General features: G+C 44.6%; 1 gene segment (V, D, J or C); it reads left to right on the top strand.

The window, feature by feature from the left end:
• The first annotated feature begins 369 nt into the window (after window positions 1–369).
• On the top strand, window positions 370–19,088 carry LOC132584697 (immunoglobulin heavy variable 3-7-like). The segment is given in 2 exon segments: window positions 370–469; window positions 18,658–19,088. Coding segments are annotated over 2 exon segments (477 nt in total).
• The last annotated feature ends 4,809 nt before the right edge of the window (window positions 19,089–23,897 follow it).

Genomic DNA, 23,897 nt, shown 5'->3' with positions numbered 1-23,897 from the left:
CTATGCCCTGTTGTTGATTGTCCAGAGGAATTCATTGGCCACTGTGTGAAACAGGATGTTGGATCAGATGGACCACTGGTCTGATCCAGCAAGGCTCTTCTTATGTTTTTAAATCATTTAGTCAGTGTTTGGTGCTGTGTTTATATAGTTAGGTGATTCATAATTTAATTCTTTGAATACATTATTCCTGTCCTGTTATTCACAATGGAATGATTCTTCCTGATCACATGTACAGAGCACACATAAATTGATAATCATTGCCAATGGGCTGTATCATTGTTCTTTTATGCTAGTTTGTATGCAAACTGAGGGACAGCTTCCTGTTTAAATTAGCCCTGCGTCAATCCCAGCAACACCAAGAGACACAGTCTTCTGCACCTCATAACTTCATAGTCTATTTGTCAGTCAAAGAAAGGAGAGAAAATGATATTGTGGCTTCAAAGTGTATTCTTTTCAGCAATACTCAGAGGTAATTTTGTTTTATTCACCCAGAGAAGATGCAATGTGATGTAATGAGATGAAAATGTGAAACAGGTTCTTTAAAGTGTCTTCCCCCCCCCCCCAGGTGTCCTATCTGAGGTCCAGCTGGTGGAGTCTGGAGGAGATGTCAAAAGACTGGGAGAGTCCCTTCACCTCTCCTGTCAAGCCTCTGGGTTCACCTTTAGTAATTATGGCATGAACTGGGTGATACAGGCTCCTGGGAAGGGGCTGGAATGGATTGCAGGGATCTATTACGATGGGAGCGAGCAATATTATGCCAGTTCAGTCCAAGGGCGCTTCACCATCACCAGAAACAACTCTTCCAACATGCTGTATCTGCAAATGGACAGGCTGAAACTTGAAGGTTAACTCCAGACATCCCACTCCACCCAATTCCTGCTCTTTGCATGGGAAGCTATGGTAGTTTGGCAGTGCATGTCCTCCTCTAGGGATGGGCATGAACCAGTTCATGAGTTAAAGTTTGTGATGGATTTTGGCCAGTTTGCACTTCCCAAAGGTCATGGCACGTCACCTGGCACAAACTTTCTACAAACTTCCAAGCTTTTCATGCAGCTTTGTTCTGATTCATGAGCAGAGACATTTCCAAAGAATCTCTGCTCAATCACAATGTTTAGATAACTTCAAAGCAACGTTTTGGAAGTCATGTAGAGGAACATGCAAGGGAGGTCACAGCAGACGTTCCCCAGATGCTCATCTACATGACCTCCAATTTTGGTATCTCTAGCTTGCAGAGGATTCGTTCTATACACTCCTGAATCTGCATGTGTTGAAATGACTGCTATGGAGATTCAGGAATGTCCAGGAGTATATAGAACATAAGAGAAGAAGAAGAAGATATTGGATTTATATCCCACCCTCCACTCTGAAGAGTCTCAGAGCAACTCACAATCTCCTTTACCTTCCTCCCCCACAACAGACACCCTTTGAAGTGGGTGGGACTTGAAAGGGCTCTCACAGCAACTGCCCATTCAAGGACAACCTCTGCCAGAGCTATGGCTGACCCAAGGCCATTCCAGCAGGTGCAAGTGGAGGAGTGGGGAATCAAACTCAGTTCTCCCAGATAAGAGTTCGCACACTTAACCACTACACCAAACTGGCCATATTGGATCAGACCAATGGCCCATCCAGTCCAATACTCTATGTCACACAGTGACCAAAAACCCAGGTGCCTTCAGGAAGTCCATCAGTGGGGCCAGGACACTAGAAGCCCTTCCACTGTTGCCCTCCCAAGCACCAAGAATACAGAGCATCATTTGCCCCAGACAGACAGATCCTGTACAACAGGGGTGGCCAATGGTAGCTCTCCAGATGTTTTTTGCCTACAACTCCCATCAACCCCAGCCAGCATGGCCAATGGTTGGGGCTGATGGGAATTATAGGCAAAAAACATCAGAGAGCTACCGTTGGCCACCCCTGCTGAACAAGGTAGAGTCACTAAACTCAAAGCTGACTTCCCCAGAATGTGACTCTACATGCCTTTCAAGTTTAATGTGTCTAGTTTGGACAGAATCCATCCTATACACCCCTACATCTCTTGAGTCTGTGAGTGTCAAAATGACTGCAGCATTTTGACAGATGCAGGTTCAGGAGGTTAAGGAGTGTATAGAACAGATCCCATACAAGCTAGAAACATCAAAAGTGGTAGAGAACCTCTGGTTGACTCTCCTCTATCTGCTCTCTAATTTATTGGGGCTGAGTTATGGCCCACCAAAGATGGTGCTCCCAGGAAAGTGCTTTCTGGGGCAATGACAGGTGGTCATTAGAAGCACAGCAGGGTTTGTTCTAGTTTCCCTTATCAGGTATCTCTCTCTCAAAAGTATAGAAGCTGCAACTTAGGAAAGTAGACAGACTGAGAATGTGAAATGCTACTGATACCAGCTCTGGATTCTTCCTGGTGCGTTGATCCCTTTTAAGGCTACAGTCAATCCCCCCACCTGGGATCTCATCAGCTTCCTGTTTCTGCTGCCTTCTGGATCTCTAGAAATCGTTCCAAGAGGACTGGAAACCATGGCGGGTATCTATTTCAGTCTTGGCGGGTCACGAAGTGGATTTATGTGCTTTGATCGAATAAAGATCAAAAGTAAGGTTGTCCCTCCCATCCTTCTTTGGCTTCTCCATCTGTGGGGAACAGGCTGAGAGTTGAGCAGTGCCAGAAACTGCATTTGGAGGGGCTCTGGAAAGAGGCATCTAGAAGTAAGGGCGACGTTTAGAGAGGAAATGGCCTGTTACTTAGAAAGTAGCTAATGGGGTGGGGAACTGAATGAGAGTTGCAATTAATAACAACAGACTTGTGCAGACACCCAAGGGAAAGGATACCCCCTGTGGGCACTTTCTGCTTGCCCCTGTTTCTCTTGCCCCTGGTTTGTCCCATCACTCTCATTTCATTTTCTGCCTCACGATACCCAAATTCCCTTCATGTTGGACATGGCAACTCCCATTATCATCCTGAGCTGTGTGTTCAAATTGCATATGCCTAGCTTTTCTGATGAGCTTGGCCTTCATAGGCAACGAAAAGTGACCAATACAAAAAGTCAGGACTTCTAGCAACTGGTAAGCATCATGAGACAACTCTCGATGAAAGGCATTTCTCCAAGATCACCTAGTGAGGTAGGGAGTTGGTGAGGGGACATCACTGGTGTGAATCGACATGAGTCCTCAGTATCCTAGCAGCATAGGGAGGACAGGGCAATAAATCAGGAGGGAAGTAATTTTATTATGTAGACAAATAAGGAGGGAAGTAATTTAATTAAGTAGGTCAACCATCCTTAGAAAATGCTTACCATTCTGTTCTTCATTCCTCATTATAGGAACATTAATTTGGGAGAATGCATTGAAAGAAATCAGAATGATTCTGTAAGGTTTCCCTAAGCCTAACATACAAGATGATGGAAAAGCTACTCCCACTGTTTTCTCATTCTGTCCCTTTATCTTAAAAAAAAAATACAACTAAGAAGAATGTGATGGACAGCTTGAATGGCTTCCTTATAAACTGGAACCTATGCAAATAAGTTGCACCATTTTGTTTCCTTAAAGCCCATTGATCTGGCTAAGAACACCCAAAGCCTTCTGCCAGTCCAGGCATTAACACACCCCAGTGTAACAATAGACATGATCTTCTGGCTGAAACTTCTTCTTTTCTTTGCAGCTCTTTGGGGTACTTTTCTTCTATTCTGCTAACAGTTTGCTCTCTCTTTCTTTCTTTCTTTCTTTCTTTCTTTCTTTCTTTCTTTCTTTCTTTCTTTCTTTCTTTCTTTCTTTCTTTCTTTCTTTCTTTCTTTCTTTCTTTCTTTCTTTCTTTCTTTCTTTCTTTCTTTCTTTCTTTCTTTCCTAATTCTTACATTGCCTTTCATTTGCAGGCTGCCGCTCAGAGGTTCAGCTTCTGGAAAGTGGAGGAGGAGCTGTTGTGCCTGGAGGTTCCCTCCGTCTCACCTGCAAGGCTTCGGGGTTCACCTTTACTGACTATGAAATCCACTGGGTCCGGCAGGCTGCAGGAAAAGGACTGGAGTGGGTGGCTGGAGTAAGCAAACCTTCAGGCAGCACCCAGTGGTATAACACCAAAGTGCAGGGCAGATTCACTATCACCCGAGACAATTCCCAAACATCAGCCTATCTGCAAATGAACAGCCTGAAGCCGGAAGACTCAGCCTTGTATTACTGCACAAGAGTCACAGTGAAAGTTTTTGACTTCCTGCTGGTACAAAAACCTTCAGAGAAGAGAGAGAGAGAGAGAGAGAGAGAATGTCTCTTCTTTGCTGGACTCAGTGGTGGGATGGGGGTTTCAGAGAGCTACTGTTTTATAGAATCGCATGCAGGAAAAAAAATAGAGAGCACGGGAGGAAGCTGACTTAAATGGCTCTCAGATCAACAAGCAGTCTGAATACACCTGCTTAGCCCAACCGGGGCTCTTTCTGCTTTTGTGTTTAGTACAGCTTCCCATTCCGTTGCTTCAAAAACCTGCTTCCATATTCACTCGCACACTCACCCCACTCTCCCATCAGATTTTGAGATTCCTTCCACATCCTTTCCCCAGCATTCTTCTGTCACTCCACTGTTATCTCCATAGTTTCCAGGAGTGGCTTTTCAGAGTAGTATTCCCCTCTCCTCCTCTTTTTAATTCTCTTCTAAACCTATAAAAGTAGAAAAAATGCCTCAGGTTTTTCCCATCCCCTCCCCTAGCAGCCTAACGGGTCTGTTCTTATTGGCCAGTTTCGCACTAGGCATGTTCTTTTGAAATAGGAGACTGAGGTAAACTGAAAATAATGATGTGGGATCTTCATTGTGACAGCAGCAGCCTCCTCCCCTTTTATCTTATTTCTAAATAACAATGGGGGGAACTCAGGCTGCAAAGCACTGATGTATCCCCCTCCTCCCTCTCTCACTAAATTCGTAAAGCAGTGTCTGGCAGTGTGTTTTTCCCCCCCTCCAGCAAATTCCTTGACCGCTGATGGTGCGGTGGGGGGGGGGGACAGTATTGGCAATCCCACAGTAAATTCAGCTGGAAGGATCTTGTATTTTACTTGATGCTTCCTGAGTGAATTGAAAAGACCAGAGTAATCATTTCTTTTTTCTTATTCACATGGCCAAGTGAGGTATTGGACAGGGTTGGGATGAGTAATTGGAGTCCAACTGCTAAGGGCTACCAACATGCGGAGAAATTGGCCAACATCATGAGACATCTCTCAATGAAAGGTGTATCCCCAAGTTTGTCTAGTGAATATCAAAGTTGGAGAGGGGACATCTTTGGTGTGGATCAACGTGAATCCTCAGTGTCTTAGCAGCAAAGGAAGAACTGGGTAATAAATAAAGGAGGAAATCAATTTAATTAAGTAGGTCAGCCACCTTAAAAACAGCAACAACACTTTGTCTAAACCAGGAGTGTCAAACATATAGCCTGAGGGCTGAATCAGGCCCGCAGTGGTTTAGACCAGGCATGTTGTGTGTAGTGCAAACCAGGCATGCCTGGTGTAGTGGTTAAGTGAGCGGACTCTTATCTGGGAGAACCGGGTTTGATTCCCCACTCCTCCACTTGCACCTGCTGGAATGGCCTTGGGTCAGCCATAGCCCTGGCAGAGGTTGTCCTTGAAAGGGCAGCTGCTGTGAGAGCCCTCTCCAGCCCCACCCACCTCACAGGGTGTCTGTTGTGGGGGAGGAAGGTAAAGGAGATTGTAAGCCGCTCTGAGACTCTTCGGAGTGGAGGGCGGGATATAAATCCAATATCTTCTTCTTCTTCTTCTCCTATCAGCCCCCCGAGCAACTGGCTGCCATCTGCTTCCTTCTCCCTCTATCTTGCTTCCTTCTGCATAACAGCTTGCTTTGCAAGGCTTGCTCAATCGCACAGGATCTACAGAGCAAAACCTCTATTTTTTTTCAATTGGCTGAGGCTCCTACCTTGGGGAAGAAGAGGGGAAAGTAGAGCTTGTTTTTCCAGGCTCTCTCAATTGCACAGCAGAGCTACTGAGTCAAGCCTCTCTCCCTTCTATTGGCTGAGGCTCCTCCCAACCCATCCCCTGCGGAAGGAAAGGAAGAGCCACAGCTTTCTTTGCCTCATTCCCTGGATCCCATGGGAGAAATACAAAGAAAACACCTATAAGTCCAAGGAGTGCTAATGTTTTAAGCATGTTTTAAAGGTTTTTTTTTAAAAAAAATTGATTGTGTTTGTCTGTGTCCTTCTTAAAGTTTATATCTCTGCTACCTATCTTAAATAGGTACACATACAGCCTGGCCTGACATGGCCTGGCCCAACAAATTCCCACTTATGTCAGATCTTTTCCTCATAACAAATGAGTTCGACATGCCTGGTCTAAACCATATGTTTATCATTCCTTTCTTCATTCCTGGGTAGAGGAACATTGATTTGTGAGAATGCGTTGAATGAAAACAGAATGATTCTGTAAGGTTTCCTGAAACCTAAAGTAAAATATGACGGAGAAGCCACTCTGAATGTTTTCTCCCTCCACCCCTTTAGCTCAAAAAACCGCCAACAACTTAAAGCCATGTGACAGACCGCTTGAATGGCTTTAGCAGCCGTTATAAACTGGAGCCCATGCAAATTAACTGCACCATTTTGTTCCCTTAAAGCCCACCCGTTCAAACTCAGAACACCCAAAGCCTTCTGCCCATCTAGGTGTTAATCCACCCTCAGCATCCTCCAAACATAACAATAGACATGATCTTCTGGCTGAAGCTTCTTCTTTTCTTTGCAGCTCTTTGGGGTATTTTCTTCTTTCCTACTGACACCTTGCACAATTATTCCCCTCCCCCCCTGCATAGATGTTTCCCTAATTCTTACATTGCCTTTCATTTCCAGGCTGTCACTCAGAGCTTGTGGAAACTGGAGGGGGAGTTGTCGTGCCTGGAGGTTCCCTCCGTCTCACCTGCAAGGCTTCGGGGTTCAACTTTACTGACTATAATATCAACTGGGTCCGTCAGGCTTCAGGAAAAGGACTGGAGTGGGTGGCTGGAGTAAGCCGACCTTCAGGCAGCAACCAGTGGTATAACCCCAAGGTGCAGGGCAGATTTACCATCTCCCGAGACAATTCCCAAACATCAGCCTATCTGCAAATGAACAGCCTGAAGCCTGAAGACACTGGCCTGTATTACTGCACAAGATTCACAGTGATAGTTTTTGACTTCCTGCTGCTACAAAAACCTTCAGAGTAGAGAGGAAAACACAGAGAAAGACTCTTCCTTGCAGGATGTGGTGGCAGAAGGGGGGTGCTAGAGAGCTACTATCTGACATGGATACATACAGATGAAAGATAAAGAGCAAAGCAGAAAGTTAACCTAAATGGATCTCAGATCAACAAGCGGCCTAAATGGCCTTGCTTAACTCAACCAAGTCAGAACTTAGAAACTAAGTAGAGTCATCCACAGACAGTACTGGGAAGAGAGACCACCAGGGAAGTCAAGAGCACATGACACTTCCTTAGACTGAATGAGACCCTTGGCCCATCAAATTAAGAATTATCTACTCAGACTGGCAGGGGCTCCCCAAGGCCTCAGGTCGAGGCCTTTGACATTCCCTACAACTTGGTCCTTACTGGAGATGTTGTTAGCAGCCAGTTACACCCGTCTTGCAGATGGGTAGTTTATAGAGAAAAAGTCTCTTCATGTATCACTCCCCAGAATCATATGTGCACCACACAGCTTGGCCAGAAATGGATCCAAGATGGAGATGGTGCAAACAAATTGGATACTGGTCAGAAACAAGCCTGGGAAACCGGTGTGGGATGGTGACTCGGGGCATCTGTTTTGTTAATGACTCTCTCTCCACTTGAAAAAAAGAAAAAGATACCTTGTCCCAACGATGGGATTTTCAGAGAGACTTTCCGCACTCTTGGCATGATCTCATCACACCCAAACATGCTTTCTCCTGCCTTAATTAACAGGCTATTCTAATAAGGAGGCTCTACTAGTAGCCTTATAGCTTCTCCCATTCTATGCCCAAAGGTTCATTAGAGAAAACATTGATTTTAGCAATCTAAACAGTGAAACATTACCACCTTGCTTTTTATTGTATCATCACTGGAAAACTCATCCAGCACTATTGGCAATACTTATGCCAAATTGTCACACGTATCCCTAGGTCCTTGCCTACCTTGGGAAAGCTATTTAAGGTATTATTTGAAAGGACACACATCATCCATATCCCCAGGAAGCTTTTTGCCCTACAACCATAACACACAGCCCCCAGTCTCCCTCTCTCTCTCTCTTTGTGTGTGTGTGTCTTGAATGCCTACTGACTACTCACCCCCAAGTTCAATTGCCCCCCTCCCCAAATATCTGTGAAATTCTGAAATCAAGATGATTGTCCTGTGGGTAAGGTTAGCTGCTGTGCCTTTTCTAACCATTCAGTAGCCATGATAATTCACAATATCCATGTTTCAAAAAGCATTGCTTGAGGCTTCTTTGGAGCTGAAGAGACAAAACCAGACCAATCGTTTGCTTTTTCCTTTTCAGTTGGCCAATTGAGGTATCAGACAGGGTTGGGATGAGTAACTGGAGCCCAAAGGCAAAGTGCTACCAACATGAGGAGAAATTGCCAAGCGTCATGAGACATCTCTCGACGAAGGGAGTTTCCCCAAGATTGTCTTGTGAGTTCAGGAATCAGAGAGGGGATATCTTCGGTGTGGATCAAAATGAGTCCTCAGTGTCCCAGCAACAAAGGGAGAACAGGGCAATAATTAAGTAGAGGAGCAATTTAATTAAGTAGGTCAGCCATTAAAAAAAAACAAAAACCTTGGTCTAAACCGTATGCTTGCCATTCCACATGAATCCTCAGTGCTCTACAAGGATAGGGAGAACAGAACAATGAATAAGGAGGATAGAAATTTGATTATGTGTGTCAGCCATCTTAAAAACAAACAAACAAACAAACAAACAAACAAAAACCCTTCATCTCAACCATGTGCTTATCATTCTTTTCTTCATTTCTGAATACAGGGACATTAATCTGGGACAATGCATTGAAAGCAATCAGAATTATTCTATAAGCCTAACATACAAGATGATGGAAAAGACATTCCAGCTATTTTCTCCCTCTGTCCCTTTAGCTTAAAAAAGAAATACAACTTAAACAACTGTGATGGGGTGCTTGAATGGTTTTAGCAGCCCTTATAAACTGGAGCTCATGCAAATTAGCTGCACCATTTTGTTCCCTTAAATTCCACCCTTCAAACTCAGAACACCCAAAGCCTTCTGCCCATCCGGGTGTTAATCCACCCTCAGCATCCTCCAGCTAACAAAAGACATGATTTTCTGGCTGAAACTTCTTCTTTTCTTTGCAGCTCTTTGGGGTATTTTCTTCTTTCCTACTGACACCTTGCACAATTACTCCTCTCCCACCCTGCATAGATGTTTCCCTAATTCTTACATTGCCTTTCATTTCCAGGCTGTCACTCAGAGCTTGTGGAAACTGGAGGGGGAGTTGTCGTGCCTGGAGGTTCCCTCCGTCTCACCTGCAAGGCTTCAGGGTTCACCTTTACTAGCTATGAAATCCACTGGGTCCGTCAGGCTTCAGGAAAAGGACTGGAGTGGGTGGCTGGAGTAAGCAGCTCTTCAGGCAGCACCCAGTGGTATAACCCCAAGGTGCAGGGCAGATTCACCATCTCCCGAGACAATTCCCAAACATCAGCTTATCTGCAAATGAACAGCCTGAAGCCTGAAGACACCGGCCTCTATTACTGCTCAAGAGACACAGTGACAGTTTTTGACTTCCAGCTGGTACAAAAACCTTCAGAGTAGAGGGTTGGGGTGGAAACAGAAAATGACTCTTCCTTGCAGGGTGCTGTGGCAGGAAGGGGGCGCCAGAGAGCTACTATTTGACAGGGACACATACAGAAAAAATGATAAAGAACATAGGAGATAGTTAAGTTAAATGGGTCTCAGATCAAGAAGTGGATTGAAGAAGCCCAGCCTTGTCAGAACTTGGAAACTAAGTAGGACCATCCACAGATAGTATTGGGAAGAGAGACCACCAAGGAAGACATGAGCACAGGATGCTTCCTTATACAGAATTAGATGCTTGGTCATCAACGTGTGAATTGTCTACTCAGATTGGCAGGAGTTCCCCAGGGTCTTAGGTAGAGGCCTTTCACATCCCCTACAACATGATCCTTACCGGAGATGTTGCTAGCAGCAATTACCCCCCTCTTTCAGAAAAGTATATGGCCCCATGGCGCAGAGTGGTAAAGCTGCAGTACTGCGGTCTGAACTCTCTGCTCACGACCCGCAATCGATTCCAACATAAGCTGGATTCAGGTAGCCAGCCCAAGGTTGACTCACCCTTCCATCCTTCCGAGGTCGGTAAAATGAGTACCCAGCTTGCTGGGGGGAAAGTGTAAAAGTCTGGGGAAGGCAATGGCAAACCACCCCGTAAAAAAGACTGCCGTGAAAATGTTGTGAAAGCAACGTCACCCCAGAGTCGGAAACGACTGGTGCTTGCACAGGGGACCTTTCCTTTCCTTTTTCCTTCAGAAAAGTAGTTCATAGCGAGCCAGTTTGGTGTAGATCAACAAGCAGCTTGAATAGCCCTGCTTAGTTCAACTTTGTCAGAAACTGGAAACTAAGCAGGGCCATACACAGATACTCCTGGGAAGAAAGTCACGAGCACATTGTAGGACGTAGATTCAGATTCACTAGGGCATAGGGTTGCCAATCCCCAGGTGGGGGCAGGGGATTCCCCGGTTTGGAGGCCCTCCCCCCGCTTCAGGGTCGTCAGAAAGCGGGGGGAGGGGAGGGAAATGTCTGCTGGGAACTCTGTTATTCCCTATGGAGTTTTATTCCCATAGAAAATCATGGAGAATTGATCTGTGGGTATCTGGGGCTCGGGGGGGGGGGCTGTATTTTGGGTTAGAGGCACCAAATTTTCAGTATAGCATCTAGTGCCTCTCCCCAAAATACCCACCAAGTTTCAAAAAGATTGGACCAGAGGGTCCAATTCTATGAGCCCCAAAAGAAGGTACCCCTATCCTTCATTATTTCCTATGGAAGGAAGGTGTGCTGTCCCTTTAAATGTGATGGCCAGAACTCCCTTTGGAGTTTAATTATGCTTGTCACACCCTTGATCTTGGCTCCACCCCTAATATCTCCTGGCTCCACCCCCAAAGTCTCCTGGCTCCACCCCCAGAGTCCCCAGATATTTCTTGAATGGGACTTGGCAACCCTACTAGGGCATGCACAGAGGGTCAGATAGATTTCCACTAATCCAGTTCACAGAACTCATTTGCTCTAACCTGCCTTGCACTACTGTTACATTTAAACTGTTACCTTCAAAGTATTATATTTGCAGGGCTTGCTTGAAAGTATATAGTACCTTTTCCTATGGATTCTAGGCCTAGTGTTCTGGGGACAAAGAGTCCTTGATAAGCACCAAAGGAAGCCTCTTCTCTAGCAAAATTGAGTTATCAGAGTTCTGTTAGTATCCTTTGATAAGGAAGGCTTTTCTCCCTACCTCAGGAAGGACCCCCTAGCCAGAAGGAGCCGTCACGCCCACACAGTAGAGATCGTACTTACTGACACATCCTCTGGAACCAAGCCAGAAATATAAAGCAAAGACTTGCACAACATCTTTTCGGACATCTACACATTTTTAAAGGAACACCTAACCACAAAGTTCGGTGCAAATGCTAGATGCCAGGAAGATGGGAGACTGGGAGAAGAGAACAAAGAACTCCCTAAAGAATTACCCCAACCTGTGAGAGACAGGTTTCTTTAACCCAATGAGATACCACAAATTGTCAGAAGCGAGAACTTTGTAGCCAATCAACTGAATTTCCTTTGTTTACTGGAAGGTATAAAATGCTGTTTTGTAAAGGGAGGTCGAAGGAGAACGGAGGAGGGGGTGAATGGTTTGTTTTCTCCTTCCCACATTAATGTGAAACAAACAATAAAAGAGATCTGCACATCAATTCTTCTGCACCTGTTGTCTGGGAAGTCCTTTCTTTGGGAAGGACTATGTGCAACAACGTGATGCTTCCTTACACTGAATTAGACTGTTGGTCCATCATGTCTTCTTAATCTGACAACTGCTCTCCAGGGTTTCAGGCAGACACCTTTCATGTCGCCTACAACTTGACCCTTACAGGAGATGATAGGGATTCAACCTGGGACCTTCTTCATGCCAAGGAGATGCTCTGCCCCCACTAAGTCATCATGACCCCTCAACACACAAGTGCAAACTTACTATGCAGGCAACAGCAAACCACCTCTGCTCATCAGTTGCCTGGAACACCCTTGGGTTACCATCGCAGAACATTCATCTTCTCCTCAAATCAACATTCTTTCCCTTTGTAAGCACTGCTTGAACTGTTCCTTCATCTTTTCCCATGGAACAAATTACTAGGACAATGTATAATAGTGAAAGTGTCATCAGAGGTCTCATGCCTGCTGCTTAAATTCAAAGATCTCCAGAATTAATTTCCCATATCCCTTGACAAATTGACCATGCAAGTAATTCTTTTCATACCATTTGCTGTTGACTTGCATGAAGGTTTATGCTTCATGGGTGATTAACACATGGAATTCACTGCCACAGGAGGTGGTGGAAGTTGCAAGTATAGACAGCTCCTAGAGGGTACTGGGTCAACATATGGAGCAGAGGTCCATCAGTGACCATTAGCCACAGCGTATTGTTGGAACTCTCTCTCTGGGGCTGTGATGCTCTGTATTCTTGGTGCTTGGGAGGGGCAACAGTGTGAGGGCTTCTAGTGTCCTGGCCCCACTGATGGACCTCCTGAAGGTGCCTGGATTTTTTTGTCACTGTATGACAGAGTGTTGGATTGGATGGGCCATTGACCTGATCGAGCATGGCTTCTCTTATGTTCTTGACTTGAGTTAAAAAAAAAGATTAAAAAGACCCAAATGAATGAGGAACAGCAGTTGTGGAGGGGTTAATGTTATTTAAATAAAAATAAGCAGCTGGTATGTCCCTTGGACTGCAAGAAGATCAAATCAGTCAGTTCTAAGTGAAACCAATCCAGACTGTTCCCTGGAAAGTCAGATGCTGAAGCTCAAATACTTTGGCCACCAAATGAGAAGGGAGCACTCATTGGAGAAGATCCTGATGCTGGGAAAGACAGAAGGCAAAAGAAGAAGGGGACGGCAAAAGATGAGATGGCTGGACAGCATTACAGATGTAACAGACACAAATTTGAGTAGACTTCGGAGGATGGTGGAAGACAGGAGGGCCTGGCGTGACTATGTCTATGGGGTCGCAAAGAGTCAGACTCGACTGTGTGACTGAACAACAAAATGAAAACAGAATGAGAGAAAAAAACCTCCCTAGGACAATATTCAAAGAGAAAATCAAATTTAAGAGATCTTTGCATACAGCCATTGCTAAATCACAAAGGATAGGAGTTAGTGTCCTGTTAGCTTCTCTCCTTCCACATTTCCTTCCTTCTTCCTTCTGCTCTATCAGCTGCCTGCCTGTACACAGAGAGGTTTATGCTTCATGGAATGGTTCTTCCAACCCTTGAGTCCTGTGAAAGGATAAGGATGTATAGAATTGCCAAAGGGCCTTCATTATACTGAATTAGATCTTTTCTGATGATGGTTATGTCAATGTAAGGACAGTTCCTTGAATAAATTACTCCTAAACCCCAAAGAGCCCCATGACGCAGAGTAGTAAGCTGCAGTACTGCAGTCCAAGCTCTGCTCATGACCTGAGTTCGATCCCAGCAGAAGCTGGGTGCAGGTAGACGGCTCGAGGTTGACTCAGCCTTCCATCCTTCCGAGGTCAGTAAAATGAGCTTGCTGGGGGGGAAATGTAGATGCCAAACCACCCCATTAAAAGTCTGCCATGAAAACATTGTGATGTGACGTCACCCCAGAGTCAGAAACGACTGGTGCTTGCACAGGGGGCTACCTTTGCCTTTTTAAACAAAAATCAATCTCAGTGACAATCACTCTGCAGCAGGGAAAAAACCTCCTATTGATCCATTATCGGGCTTTTTATCTCACCATCTTTCAGTGAATAAGGTGGAAATAATGTACTTTCAATTTCTGTTCTTTTCAGGGCTATTCAGAGGCATTTCCACCCTGGTATTTCGAATAAATAATACTGCTTGTGACATTCCAAGTGTAAATGTGATGCCAATCTCCAGAGCTTTTTTTGCAGAAAAAGCCCAACAAGAACTAATTTGCATATTAGGCCACACCCCCTGACACTAAGCCAGCCGGAACTGTGTTCCTGTGCGTTCCTGCTCAAAAAAAGCCCTGCCGATCTCTAAAACAGGGGTATCAAACATGTGGCCCAAAGACCGAATCAGGCCTCTGGAATGCTCCACAAGCAATTCACTGTTGTCTGTTTCCTTCTCCCTCTTTTGCTTCCTTCTGCATCACAGCTTGCTTTTCCAGGCATGCTCAATTGCACAGGAGCTACAGAGAAAACCTCCTACCTTGGTGAGGAAGTGGGGGAAGGAGAGCCAGCTTTGCCAGCCTCTCTCAATCGCACGGCAGGGCTACTGAGCCGAGCCTCTCTTCCTTCTGTTGGCTGATGTTTGTTGAGGTGAGGTGGATTAGGCTAAGTGTGTGTGTGTGTCTGTGTCTTTTATAAAGCTTATATCTCCCCTACCTGGCATTATATTTTATGGCACAAATGGCCCGGCCTGACAAGATGAAGATCTGGCCCTCATAACAAATGAGTTCAACCCTGCTCTAAAATGTCCTTCTTTCCAGAAAACCGAGCCATGGTCCAGCTGGTGGAATCAGTAGAAGATGTAAAAAGTCCCAGAGAGTCCCTTCACCTGTCCTTTAAATATTCTAGGATCACTTTTGGTGACTTCAACAACCACTAGGTGAGATGGTGCTATACATTTATGGGGAGAGCGGAAACTTAGGAAGTCCACCATGAAGACACTTAGACTCAAAAGATGTATAAAAACATCAAGCATAGTAAATAAATGTGTGAATGAACCCTTTGAAAAGCAACAGAAATAAGGGTTTCTTGGAAACCCAAGTGGGTGCCATATATAGTCTAGGTTTTTTTTGGAGCATCATAGTAATTCTGAGACAAACTGAGAAAAACATGACTTACATAAAACCTGGCATCAAAAATATCCTCTGCCCACCCATCCATCTACCATCACAATGTCTGTTCTGGTGGGACACAAAACCATTAAAGATGCCAAAGAGTAAGCCATGCCCTGCTTTTAATACCCTGCTTATGATTTGTGTATTTCAGGAAGCTAGGGTCATGCAAATCCCTTCAAGGGACTCCAGGGGTAAGAAATGCTTCTCTTTAAAAAGGAAACCATTTACTTTAAGGAACCTCACTTTCTTCCCAGTCTCCAGGGACATCCTTTCTACAAAGCTAGAACATTCCTTTATCGATATCATGACATTAATCCTATGCTTCATCTGTTTCTTGGTCACAATTCCAAGATGTAAGCGAATATTCTGTGGAGAGAGAAGATAAATTCGTTTGGCTGAATCCTTTGTTATCTGATGCTCTTAATGCATTTGGATGTTCTCTCTTTCCCAGGGGCCTCCTCAGACTCTCAATTGATTTCATCTGGACCCGCAATGGTGAGACCTGGAGAGGATCTGAGCCTGCTCTGTAAACTGACAGGGGTCTCCATCTCTAGTTCCAGCTATGCTTGGAACTGGTTCCGTCAGCCTCGTGGGAAAAATCCGGAATGGATTGCAGAGATATACCCACACGGTGGAGGAAAGTGGCAGAGCCCTTCTCTCCGAAGTCGTACAGTCATTTCTGCAGACACCTCCAAAAATGAGTTCTCCCTCCGGCTGAGCTCCTTGACAGCTGCTGACTCTGCAGTGTATTATTGCGCTCGAAGACACACTGTGAAGCAAGTTCAACGGGAGTTGAATCAAAAAGAGGAACATACATTTCTCATTCTGCTCAGTGTTGGAGAGTACGAAGTTCAGTGTGAAAGAATAATATTAGTAGAGATGCCAGCCTCCAGGTGGGACCTGGGGACCACCCAGAATTACAGCTCATCTCCAGACTACAGAGATCTGTTCCTCTGGAGAAAATGGCTGCTTGGGAGGGTAGAGTCTATGGTATTGTATCCCACTGAGGTCTCCATCCTCCTCAGACACCATCCCCAAATCTCCAGGAGTTACCCAACCCGGATCTGGCATCCCTACCCACACATCCCCTGCCAGTAGACCTGGGAAGGAACCCGCAACCCTAATATTAGGCCACATATAACACCAACAGGAATGCACAATTGAGCATTGCAACTGGTTAGCATCAGTCCTTCACGTGCATAACTGCCACATCACACACAGAAAACTTCTATGGCGTCTGGTGCTGCATTTGAAATGTGAGAAAGATGACGCTGCAGGTTAAGTCACAAAATGGTTTCCTTGCCTTCAGTAGCACGTGATAATAACAGTTCCTGTATTTCTGAAAAACAATCAGCTCCCAATTTTATATTTTTCCACATCTGAAATTTACCTCGCATCAATTGTCCAGATTTTTTTGCAGCGACAACCAATGTGGGTAGCTAGAAGAAGTGAAACCATGCTTGAATTTCTTCCAGCAGACGGTGTGATTTTGTTTGAACAGAATTGTAAAAATAACTCTCCTGTTTCCTTAATATTTTATTTCTTTAGGGAGAGTAGAAAAATATGAATTTTTTTGTAGGAATGTCTTCTTGTATATTTCATGGCCAAACACCCCATTCTATTTTATTGCAACCAGATGCTCTCAAGGTGCCCCACTATGTTAATGCTCTTTCCCTCTCTCATATGAGGCTGAATGACAGTTATTATCAGAGCAACAGGGGTGACCAAATGGTTGTTGTTGTTGTTGTTGTTGTCTGACCCAATACCTACCCAACAGGAGCACCAACTAGGTGCCAGTTTGGTGTAGCGGTTAAGTGTGGCAGATTCTGATCTGGAGAACCAGGTTTGGTTCCCCACATCTCCACATGCAGCTGCTGGAGTGACCTTGAATCAGTCACAGTTCTCTTAGAGCTGTTCTCTCAGGAGCAGTTCTCTCAGAGCTCTCTCAGTCCCACCTACCTTTCAGGGTGTCTGTTGTGGGAGAGGAAGGAAAGGAGATTGTAAGCCACTCTCAGACTTCAAGTGAAGGGTGGGGATATAAATCCAATCTCTTCTCTTCTTCTAGGTGAGAAAGACCTGCCCATTTAGGAGAGCCAGTTTGGTGTAGTGGTTAAGTGTGTGGACTCTTATCTGGGAAAACTGGGTTTGATTCCCCACTCCTCCACTTGCAGCTGCTGGAATGGCCTTGGATCAGCCATAGCTCTGGCAGAGGTTGTTCTTGAAAGGGCAGCTGCTCCAGCCCCATCCACCTCACAGGGTGTCTGTTGAGGGGGAGGAAGGTAAAGGAGACTGTGAGCTGCTCTGAGACTCTTCAGAGTGGAGGGCGGGATATAAATCCAATAACTTCTTCTTCTTCTTAGTAGTGCCCTTTGATTCACCTACTTGCAAATCCATTGGGGGCTAGAAGTCCAGAGGAACTAGAGAAGGGGGGTTCAAAGGAAGCCTCACACATCTCTAAATTATAAACATAAGAGTCCCCCCCCCCCGAAAAATTCCAATTTCCTTAGCAGTAGGACTTTTTGATAGAATTATCACTGGATGCACTTTTAAAAAAATAGGAGTAGAAAAAGCCTTTGGCAAACTCAGGAAAGTGTAAGAAAACAAAGTTAAGAGTCCAGTGGCACCTTTAAGACCAACCAAGTTTTATTCATAGCATGAGCTTTTGTAAGCATGCACACTTCTTCAGATACAATGATATGCAAATAGAAATAACAATCATGAATAGAGATGGTGGGCAATAAATTAGCATACAGAACAATGAAGAAATATTCTTAATAGATTAAAAGAATAACAAGCTTAGTTATATGGCTATAATCTGTTTGGATTCAACTCTTGGGGGAAAACATAGCAAGGAAATAAATACATCAGAATTGGAGATTGGTGTATCCTTAATTGTAGAATGGTTACAGTTTGTCATTAGCTTCCATCCTCTAAACAACCTCTTTCCATTTTTTCTCACTCGAAATTTGCATCAGCTGAGGGGACTCAGAAATAGAATTTTATTTGATGGAAACAGCCCTGTAACCTGTGGTAAATTTTGCTTGTGAGGGTCTACCTGTTGGGTATCCATTTACTTATTTGTAAAAAAAAATAAAAAAAAAAAATGAAGGAGATTCTATAAGGCGTTCCTAACATTGCTGTTGGTACACCTTGCTTTTAAAATAATGTAATTAAATAATTTAATAAAATAATTAAAATAATCTGCCTTCCTGTGACACTCCTGAATTCTGTAATTCCTGTTCAGTTAATGATGACAACACAAAAAGCAAGGATTCTGCCGAATCATCTGCATGGTGAATTCAGAAGGAGGCTACAGCATTGCCAAAGGACTTTTATGCTGAGGTGTATGTAAATCCGGGGGCAGCTTCCTGTTTAAATCAGCCCTATGTCACTAACAGGGACATCAAAAGACCCAACTGTGTGCACCAGATTAACTTCTAGTCCGTTATTTTCTTGAGACTCAGAGGAAGATGATGTTGTGGCTTCAGTTGCTTCTTCCTTTGGCACTATACAGAGGTAGGGTTTTGTTTTTTGTTTCTGTTGTTCTTTCAAAGACAAAATATAGCTATATTGATTGAATACATAAATTTGAATCTGATCTCCTTGGAATGTCTTTCTTTCCAGGTGTCCTTTCAGATGTTCAGCTGGTGGAGTCTGGAGGAAAGGTCAAAAGGCCCGGAGAGCCCCTCCGCCTCTCCTGTCGAGCCTCCGGGTTCACCTTCAGTAGCTACTGGATGAATTGGGTGAGACAGGCTCCTGGCAAGGGTCTCGAATGGGTGGCAAGGATAACCAGTGATGGAGGCACCCAGTACTATGCCAACTCAGTGAGAGGACGCTTCACCATCTCCAGGAACAACCCTTCCAACATGCTTTATCTGCAAATGGACAGCTTGAAAGTTGAAGACACAGCTGTGTATTACTGTGCGAGAGACACAGTGACAGGATGTGAGTCTGAAGCCAGGCAAAAACCATACCCTGCCTCTGATAGCTCTCCAGTATTAACTGAGTTTAAAGAAGTTAAAGGAGGAAATGAAGGCATACATCCTCTGCACTAAAATAAGGGGAGATTTTTTTAGTGCATGACTTTAGTGATTTGGCCATTAGTAGGAAGCAGATCATCACACTCACCCATCATGTTGTGAAAGGCTATCCCAATAAGAAATTGAAACAGCCATTCTCTTGTCTATGCTCCATAATGGAGATTCTACCAGTGATTTTAGCACAAAAACGGGATCTTTGGGAATATCACCACCACCACCACCATCATCATTTTATAAACCACCCTTCCACAAAGGGGTCAGAATAGGGTACATTAGCCAAACATTCAACAAAATTAAAATAAACAATAACTAATCAATTACAAATAAAATCAATGAGTATCATTCAGATCGTTGACGGTGCATACTGAATTTCTCTCCCTCCATAAGGTGGGTCAAAGACTGGACACGGTAAAGTCCAGGGGTTGTTTTGTAGAGAAATAGGTGGTGGAGCTCATCCAGGGATTGCTATGCAGCTGCACCTACTATTCAATGGACAAGGTGGGGAGGAGGAGGGGGAACCCTCAGAAAGGTTTAGGAGCTGTGCTCCTGTGAGCTCCTGCTGAATCCGAGGCCTGGTAAAGACCATCACTGTCCTCAGCCGTAGGCCTGGTGGAACATTTCTGTCCTGCATGCCTTGCAGAACTGAACTTGGTCCCGCAAAGGCCAGCGCTGAAAAAGCCCTAGCCCTAGTTGAGGTCAACCAGACATAATTTGGGCCAGGGATTACCTGTAGATTTTTGTCTACTAAAACTTTTTTGGGTGACATATAGAGATAGCTGGTCCCACATGATCCGCCTTGAGACGCGTTGGTTGTCCCATTTTGGAGAAATATGAAGGTAAAGGGTACTGGGCAATTTTCACAAATGCACAAAGATGTTCATATAGACACTGAAAACTGAAATTAGCTTCTCTTCCAGCAGGGGACAGCAGATATATTCAATAGAAACATTCATGTGTAGGCAGCAGGACAAAGGCGTTTTTGCTTGTAGAGGAACAAATACGAATAGTGTTTTTGACACTATAAAATATGCATGGGTTTCCATGGATCAATGAAAGAGAGGTTGACTGAGCATTTGCAGGAATTTGTGGGAGGACCAATGGGAGTGTTGGACTATTTATGATTGACTCTGATCCCTCAGGTTAGTTCCAGTGAAGGATGACCCTCAGAGACAATTAAATGCCAAACTGAAAGGATTGAGGATCTAGCTGGACAAGGAGACCTGGGCTCAGAACTCGCTTCTTAAAACTAAATCAGTCAGATGGGGTTTGGTAAGTGATGTGGAGAGGGCTGTGAAATATTCTGTCCCCAATCTGAATGGCACCCCATTTTTACAGTTTGTAGTTTTCACTACTGGGACCGATGACAAACTTTGTTCAGGAAAAGAGGAATGAGAGAAGCATAAAAATGCCCAGTCCCCCAGTGACAGATCAGTTGTATGGGACTTTATTGCCTACCTAGAATCACACATCAAAGAACAACACTGATTTGTCACTAGTGTTGTTCCACCCCTGAGGCGTCTGCCCCCTCCCTGCCGGTGCAAGCTATTGATTTCCCACCAGTTGCTCCCCAGGCGGGGATCCCTCCAGTTCCTTGCACATTCTTGTGATACTGTCTTTTAAGGATTACAATGTCACACAGAGAACTGGAAGGAGCCCCACGTCAAAATGCACCCATGGACAACTGATGGGTAATTGCTTGTTTGCGCTGGGGGAAACAGAAGTCTGGGGGCAGAGCAACTCTAGTGAGAAATCGGTTGAAGATTTCATCAACATGTATCAGTCCTCTCAATTTTCTTCCTTTTGTGTCTCACGAGGGGGCAGAAGCGATGCAAAGAATGCAAAAAAAAAAATTGACCCAGGAAAAAAATTAAAATGGATAGTTAAGCGTGTCAGGTGGTGGCTTTCTTTTTCAACTTTGAACTTGGTGGTTTCCTCAGATGTTTGCTTCAGAATCACCATTTTGCTTTTCACTTATGGATGTCTCCCCCAAGAGACTTCCCCACAATTCTATTGTCACAATTCAGTTTGTCAAAGCAAACTGGCTTATTTCTTTAGTTCCCATCCTCCCACCCTATGCATAGCCCTCAGGAAAATGGAAGCAAACTGAACAGGATGAAAATACAGAAGCTGAGGGGGGTGGAGGGAGATGAAGAAGGACAGTAAAAACTGAGAAATCCTGAAGTTCAGCAGCTGGGCAGTCAACCAAGGGCATGTGAATGTGTAATTGTTTATATGCCTCTCACATTTAAGGCTACGTGGGGATATTATCTCGGTGCGATATTATCTCGGGTCCAAAAAGCCACTTGAGTTTGGTACATTTCCGGGCTATCAGATGGCCACTGTTGAAATGGCAGTATCATGACAGTAGTCCATGGTTGGCTATTCACACTGCTAGCATGCCTCAGCTGCAAACCAGTCATGAAAAGGGTGGTTGTTGTTGTTTTAAGTCTATCATTACGGCAGTGGGGTTGAAGCTTATTCACTCTCACTGTTCCTGGTGCCTACTTTTCTCTCCTTCTACAATATAGATGTGGATGGTTACATTGCACAAAGTGGAAGAATCCACAGAAGAATCTTTCTCTGCCTCCCTCTTCCCTGAGTGACCTGTCACTCCTCCTGAAACCCTTTTTTCAGACTATTAAGAGATCCTCATGGGCAAAATACACCACAGAATGAGACAGAGCAGAAAATGAAAGGAATCAGGTGCAAATGACCACTTGCCCTCCCCCCCCCCCCCCACTTAAAGTTTGCATTAGCTGAAGGGACAGAGAAATGGAATTTCATTTGGTGTTTCCCCTTTGCCACAACAGTGTCATCCACCTGATGGGTATCCGTTTACTTGTTGGTAAAATAAAAAATAAAAAGGCAACTTTATAAGTCATTTCTACTATTGTTGTCAATATATCTTATTTTTTTTTAAATCTTTAGACATTATTTAAATACAAAATAATTTAGACTTTCTATTTGCCTTCCTGTCACATTCTTTACTTCCATCATTCCTCTCCTGTTGATTAGAACAATACAAAAAGTAAGGATTCTTCCAAGTCATTGGCACTGTGAAGGTAGAAGGAGGTTCTAGCATTGGCACAGACATTTTTATGCTAAAGCATATGTAAATTCAGTGATAGCTTCCTGTTTAAATCAGCCCTGTGTCTTTAGCAGTGACACCAAAAGACCCAGCTGTGTGCGCCAGAACGTCTAGCCCAATATTTTCCTCAAAGACTCAGAAGAAAATGACATTGTGGCTTCAATTTCTTTTCTTTCTGGCAATGTTCAGAGGTAATTTTTTTGTTCTTTCGAAGACAGAATATACCTACATTGAAAACCTAAACCTGAATCAGATCTGAAATGCCTTTCTTTCCAGGTGTCACATCTGAGATTCAGCTGGTGGAGTCTGGAGGAGATGTCAGACGGCCCGGAGAGTCCCTCCGCCTCTCCTGTCGAGCCTCCGGGTTCACCTTTGATAGCTATGGCATGCACTGGGTGAGGCAGGCTCCTGGAAAGGGTTTGGAATGGGTTGCCTATATAAGTTCAGGATCAAGCACAATTAGGTACTTGGATTCAGTGAAAGGGCGATTCACCATCTCCAGAGAGAATTCCAACAATCTGTTGCATCTGCAAATGGGCAGCCTGAAAACAGAAGACACAGCCGTGTATTACTGTGCAAGAGACACAGTGAGGGGAAGTGACTGTGAAGCCAGGCAAAAACCTTCCCCTGAAAGCTCTGATGTTGTTAACTGAGCTGAAAGAGGTCCATTGAGGAAACTAAACCACACTGGCGTACACCCTTGAGAATAGCATTGATCAGGCTCGGATTCAGCAGAAGCACACAGGATCACAGCTCCGGAACCTTTCTGAGGGTTTCCCCTCTTCCTTCCCACCTACCTTGTCCATTGAATAGGAGGTGCAGCTGCATAACAATCCCTGGATTAAGAGAGTGGGCAGCCAGCCAGCCATAGGGGCTTTGCCACGCCCCCAGCAGCCCTCATTAACCCCTGGAGAAGCTTAAGCCACCCTTTCTCCACTTCTTAAAGTGATTTTGGGTGGCAGGTGGCTTGCTGGCCTTTTGACCTTGAGGGGGGATGGCCAAGGAGAGCCCCTGGTGAGTGAAGCCTGCTTGGGCTGGCTGGCACTCTAGCAAGCTCAAGCAGGCCTTGCTCGCCCAGGGCTCTCCTTTCTTGCATCAGGTTGCTTTTGGCTGGGGGAGTGGCATACGCGAATATGTTATGCCAATGAGCTCCACCACCTGTTTTCCTACAAAACGACCGCTGACATTGATTCAACTGTGCTTCATTGCTCTAAAAGGAGAGAACCGTGTGTGGCACTCACATCCATTCACAAACACCGCTACGCACACCATTTCCTTAAGCTATGAGATATCCACACATAGTAGAGTGACCCGTGGATTTCTGATGTCCTTGAAACATTCACTTTGCTTGCACCTGTGTGCTTCTGCTGAATCCGAGCCTGATCAATGTAGTCTCTGTCAAAGCTGTATTGTTGGGACACAAACAGTACTCATTACAAAGGTGACAGATCTCAGTTCCAGCTGATGGGTCTGTACGCCCACCCACACCATTTAGAAAGCCCTCAGTCTCTTCAAAGGGCCCATCTCTAAGCAAAAGCTGTTTCAAACATCTCACGCTAGTACTTTCATTGTCCATTGGAGAAAGACCAGCAGCCATTAAAGAGACATTAAAATCCCTTTACCCAAGCACTGACCATTATCAGGGATTTTTTTTTTTCAATGTATGACTTTAAATATTCCCAGTTCGTAGGAATGTGATCACCCCAGGGTTCCCTCTAAGCTGAGTTAGCGTGAGC

The sequence above is a fragment of the Heteronotia binoei genome, chromosome 15 (assembly GCF_032191835.1).
Source record: "Heteronotia binoei isolate CCM8104 ecotype False Entrance Well chromosome 15, APGP_CSIRO_Hbin_v1, whole genome shotgun sequence".
NCBI lineage: Eukaryota > Metazoa > Chordata > Lepidosauria > Squamata > Gekkonidae > Heteronotia > Heteronotia binoei.
The sequence above is the reverse complement of the archived record's forward strand: the minus strand, read 5'-3'. Positions and strand labels throughout refer to the sequence as shown.